General features: G+C 39.5%; 1 protein-coding gene across 1 annotated transcript; it reads right to left on the bottom strand.

Moving 5' to 3' along the window:
* Positions 1-625: 625 nt before the first annotated feature.
* LOC115666511 (WAT1-related protein At2g37460-like) lies at positions 626-3,947 on the bottom strand. The gene is made up of 7 exons (XM_056314535.1): positions 3,751-3,947; positions 3,518-3,580; positions 2,431-2,547; positions 2,043-2,301; positions 1,756-1,917; positions 939-1,090; positions 626-851 (listed from the first exon to the last, which is right to left on the bottom strand). Exons 1-7 carry the CDS (start codon positions 3,939-3,941, stop codon positions 626-628), a joined length of 1,170 nt encoding a protein of 389 aa, XP_056170510.1. The 5' UTR covers positions 3,942-3,947.
* Positions 3,948-5,081: the final 1,134 nt, after the last annotated feature.

A 5,081-nucleotide genomic window follows, 5' to 3' on the forward strand; every position in this document is an offset into this window, starting at 1 on the left:
CGTATTGTCGCTTGTTTAGCTTTTCAGGAAGCAGAGTGCTCATGTATTTAATATGCAGGTTAGGTCTATCTGAGTTGTTTCTTCCTGATTTCACATAATCATTATCCAAGCACGATTGTTTGTCCATGTTGATCTTTTCTGGGGACAGGAAGGAACATTTGCGCAGCTAAAAGTCTGGCAGAGTGCATCGATTGCCGAATCTTCTTCTTTGAGCCCATACATCTCGCTGGAGGCTATGTTAGGATAACGCTGGCCGGAGTCTCTCCCATTTTCTGGGTTTTTGTACGTCTCTCATGTAGAAAAAGCATTCTCCCGTTTCGGTTCTGAAAAGCTTTGAATCCTCGTATTTTGCGCTTCCAATATTTTGCATCATATGAAAAATCCGTATTCTCTTAATTTTTGGAACATGTTCAAGTACAAAGTTTGCGAAAGTGTATTGACTTCGGAGTGTGAATATTATGTCTGGGAATGATAAATTACCTTTCGAATTTCCTCAAACACTATATCTTCACAGACGACGTCAACCTACGTCTTTGATAATTTAGGAAACAGGTATCACTACTATCCATTAAGAGATTACATGACATTTATAGTTCATGAAAATTATAACTAATAAAAACGAGTTCTATTCATCAGCGATTATCATCTCATGACTGAAGTTGTCCATTCTGTTGCCCCCACGGTCAGCCAACTCTGTTGGCAATGCCATTGGCTCGTCTATGCCCTCGGGGTCAGCCAGCTCTGTTGGCAGTGCCGATTGCTCATCTACTGGTGAAGGCAATTTGTAGTCCTTGCTTTTGCCCCAAACAACAAGGTACAAACCAGCCACAATGACGATTGCACCAATAATCCTGATTTAACAATTATCATAATATAATTTTTAAAATTTGATAATTAGCATGAATTGGGGTAGAATTTTGAGGAAGAAAAAAATGTACCTTCCCAAGGTAAGCTGCTCAGCCAACATGAAGGTGCTTAAGACAGCCACAATCACCATGCTTAGAGGATTGAAGGCCGTGACGAAAACTGGTCCTCTATCTTTCATGACCACACCTTGAATGTAGTAGGCCACTCCTGAGCAGACTATTCCCTGCATTTACCAATTATGGTATAACTTTTATTTTTTGCTAGAATGGTATAACTTGTCTAATAACAAATATGAGAAGGTAAATTTCTTGTTTCAAAGTTAAAAAGGATTTTTAGTAAATATGCTGCTCATATATTACACAAAATGAATGCAATTAGCAAAATTAAAAGTTTGATGTGTGTTAGTGCCTTAATCTTGTTGGTAGGAGAATTTTGCACATTACAAGTGTACCGAATAAAAATCCAAAGTAGAATAGCTAAAAGGTTAGAGGGTAATTTCATTTCAATTTATTTGTCATTTTCTGCTGGCATAACAAAGAAACTCTTAAAAAAAATAGAACCTCTTGAAATTTGTTACTCTCTTAAAGCAAGAAGTGGATTAACGATGACATAGGCTTATGATTCTCACATTAATGCCTAGTGCAAGCTGCACAAAGTGAGTGGTCGAAATTGGCGCCACGTACTAATTCGCCAACATCTGTTCCCATCCCACTCATAAAAATAAATGAAGCTTAATGTCACAAGTAAATAGTGTTAGGCATTATAATGAAGAATAACCGATGACAAGAAGTGATGATAGTGGTAGGCATTATAATTTCTCCCTTAATTTTCCCAAGTTATTTTGTAAAGGAAAATCAGTTAAATAATCAAGAAGTTGCAAATTCTTACACTGTAGACAGCCGCAAGTAATTTGGCATCCCAATGTATGGACCAAACGGTAGTGTTTGCTCTTTCCATGACTAGAGCCACGACGGCACCCTCAACAGTCCCCAAGAAGCATATCCAAGCCGTGAGAGAGATCTCAGTAGGATATTTTTTTAGTGTTGTTGCCTGTGGGAAATTGAAAAAAACCATGCCAATGCAAGTTAGTGTGCTATTGTTGTTTATGATTAGCCTTTTAACGCACAAAAATGCATTGGTCCAACGTGAAAAGATCGGCTAAATTAAATAATTACTCGGAGAATCACGAAGCAAGCTTGACAGAACATTCCAATTGCGATCATGAGAGAACCCTTGATGGAATTCTGGAGGCTGATCCCACTACTATCACTCCCATTTTGAATGTTGTTGCTGGTTGTCCCTCCTCCTCGTGTCCGAAATAGTTGGAGAACCGGGCCTTTGACTAGTGTCATGATCATGGCTCCAGTGACTGTTGCAAATGTCCCAAAAACCTTAGCTTGGCTCCGAATGCTCCTCATTTTCACCTTCTCAAGTCTACGCCAGTAGTGATAAAAAAAAGTCATTTATTGCCTAAAAAAGTGGAACCATTCGGTGTTATCATATGGTCCCATCGAAAATCAAAAGAAGGTGAAACCTATATATCATAAAAGAACCATAATTTACCGCATGATGCAAGCCATGACGAAGGTGATGGCTGGAAGAATGTTGGCCATGGCAGCTCCGAATGTCGCGGTCGTGTGCTTCATCCCTAAATAGTATAAATTCTGGTCAATGACTGGCCTGAGAGACATAAGAATGAAAAAACATGTTAAAGATAATCATGAACAATTGCTCGTGAAACCACCCGCTTGGGTGGCGCTGCTGGAGCGCGCACTCTTCCTCTTGCAAAAGGTTGAGTGTTCGAATCCCGAATGCCGCAGGGTGATTTAACCGTTGGCACGTGTGTGGTGGCTAGCACGTGTCACCCCCAGGGTTTACTCCCCGGCTATCGATCGTGCGGGGGTTCCTTGGGTTATAAAAAAAATAATAATAATAATTGCTCGTGAAACACCCCCAAAAAAAAAAAACCAATTATCGTGAAACCTTACTATTGCCTTATATTTTGCGATAATTGTTAATAGAAAATGGGAAGGTCCACACAAGCGTGACGGTCAATCTGCACCTCACATTTTCCGACACATTTTTAGCAGAGCACAATCCCCTTCTTTGGTTTCCTTTTTTCACGGCTTTTTTACTCAGGCAAGGCTAGAAAGATACATCATGGACTATAGAGTGTTGTATTCTTTATTTTTGTGTGTTGCTGCGTGAATCCTGCAAATTATTAGTCCATGAGTGATTTTTTTTTGGTTGAAAATATTGGAGGTCTACTTGGGGAGCTATCCTTAGGAACAAGCTATCATTAGGATATAATACTGGAAAACAGCAACTAGCCCGCCTGAGTAATTTTATTTTTATTTTTTTGAGTTGGCTGCTCTATAAATGTGGGTATATTAGCTTACATGTGCATTGCAGAACTGTAGGTTCTTAGATAGACTGCACTATTATAATCTATTAGTTTAATATGTGTATCTTTCTCAGTGCTCCTTGCATTTTTTTTTCATGGTAACCCCCAATATGAGAAATGAGATGATGACAGTCTGACGAAAAACTGATAATTCAATAAGCCAGGAGAACAATGTGTGCGTTGTGGGAATGGGACTAGATAACCCCCCATATGGGGAATGAGAAGGTGACAGTATGATATACTTACTCCAATAAGCCAAGCACCATCATTCTGATGAAGATGGGGAGTGTCATCTTCGGCCTTGTTGTCCTGATAAAAAAAAAGTTCCCATGATCAATATATCCAAAGTCAAGTTTAACCAAAACCAAATGATGCGAGGAGACTACCGGTGCGTGAGTGCACACGTGGAATGGAGGTGTTGGCCCAATAAAAGTTTCTTAGATAAATTATCGTAGATTGTATGGGACGGGGAGAGAGACCTATTGAGGATGATGGCGAAAGGCGTGACGACGATTGTGGCAACAGCGTGTCGGTAGACGACGAGCACATAATTGCTCGTGCCCTCGTTCAAGGCAGCCTTGCAAATGATGTCCATCCCAGCCAGCCCAAGTTGCAAGAATACCACGAGAATGAACGGCTTCAACTTCTGAATCCACATATACATGGCCATTGCTTTGCTCAAATCGCGTAACTTCGCTCTTCTAATGTGTATTGGAGCAGTGTATCAACCTGGATAACTTTTGCTCGCGTGGAGTGTATTGGAAATGAAACCGACCCTTTAAATCCAAAGCACTAGTTCCAGAAGTAGAAAATATTCCGCAAGACCTGCTTACATATGCTTTTGATAAATTTGGGATTATAAATAAAGGAATCTTAATTACTCTGATTATATCATGATGGCCTTTGACAAGTACATAACATCCAGTAAATTTGTTTCGAGTTTGAGCCGTAAAGGAAATCCGATCGAAGCCAGAGAGGTTTCCAAATTTGAACATATTTCTAGTTTGAGTGGTTTCCTACTTTTATCTAGTTTGACACCGGACTCTATGGACTTGGCCCTAGCCTCTAAACCCGGGCTCGTTACAAAGGACCTGGGAATGGGTGTTGAGGTTCCCATGCCCAAGCTCAGAGTTTCCGATCCAAGTGCCAATGTATAATCATATTTTGGGAAATAATTTCTGATTTATAAAAGAGGAAATCATTTTCCTAAATTTAAGTATAGATTTTCGTTGACTGGGAAATGATTTTCCGTTGACTCATTATCCTAAGTGATCCAAACATCGAAAATGAGGGTAATGCTTTGCTAAAAAAAAAATTTCTGTAAAACAAACGCAGCTGTAATGTCTAGATAATGTCAAAACTTATGTTTATGTTGGACGTTACATGTATATATGTGATATTAGATAAGTTTTTGTGAACAAGCCAAGTGGAACATGAGCCACGCAGATTTGAGGTTGGGTCCTAGCATCGATAGCTAGAAAATCACAAATCAAGAGTTTAAAAAGCTGATAGTTGAAGACGAGAATGAACGGCTTCAACTTGCGAATTTAAGCCATTGCTTTGCTCAAATCGAGTGGCTTCGCTCTTCTAATATGTATTGGAGCAGTGTATCAACCTGGCTAATTTTTGCTCGCGTTATTGTATTGGGAATGAAATTGCCCCTTTAAACGAAAAGCATTTGTTCCAAAATTTACTCATTTCTAGTCATTTTTTAGACTTGATTCCTCCTCGACGTTTGATCTAGGAATCGTAACGCATTGAAATTTCAAGCCAATTTTAAGAGTTCGAGCTTGAGATAGGTCGGTCAATA

The sequence above is a fragment of the Syzygium oleosum genome, unplaced genomic scaffold, assembly GCF_021117445.2.
Source record: "Syzygium oleosum isolate NSW1041296 unplaced genomic scaffold, Sole_v2.1 Sole_v2.09, whole genome shotgun sequence".
Lineage (NCBI taxonomy): Eukaryota > Viridiplantae > Streptophyta > Magnoliopsida > Myrtales > Myrtaceae > Syzygium > Syzygium oleosum.

Bases quoted from the DNA above. Each gene is read 5' to 3' on its own strand.
- LOC115666511 (XM_056314535.1), bottom strand. From the start codon at position 3,941: ATGGCCATGTATATGTGGATTCAGAAGTTGAAGCCGTTCATTCTCGTG. The intron at 3,581-3,750 runs GTCTCTCTCCCC...TTTTTTTATCAG, and splicing joins TTCGCCATCATCCTCAATAG to GACAACAAGGCCGAAGATGA. The intron at 1,918-2,042 runs GTAATTATTTAA...AATTTCCCACAG, and splicing joins CTTGCTTCGTGATTCTCCGA to GCAACAACACTAAAAAAATA.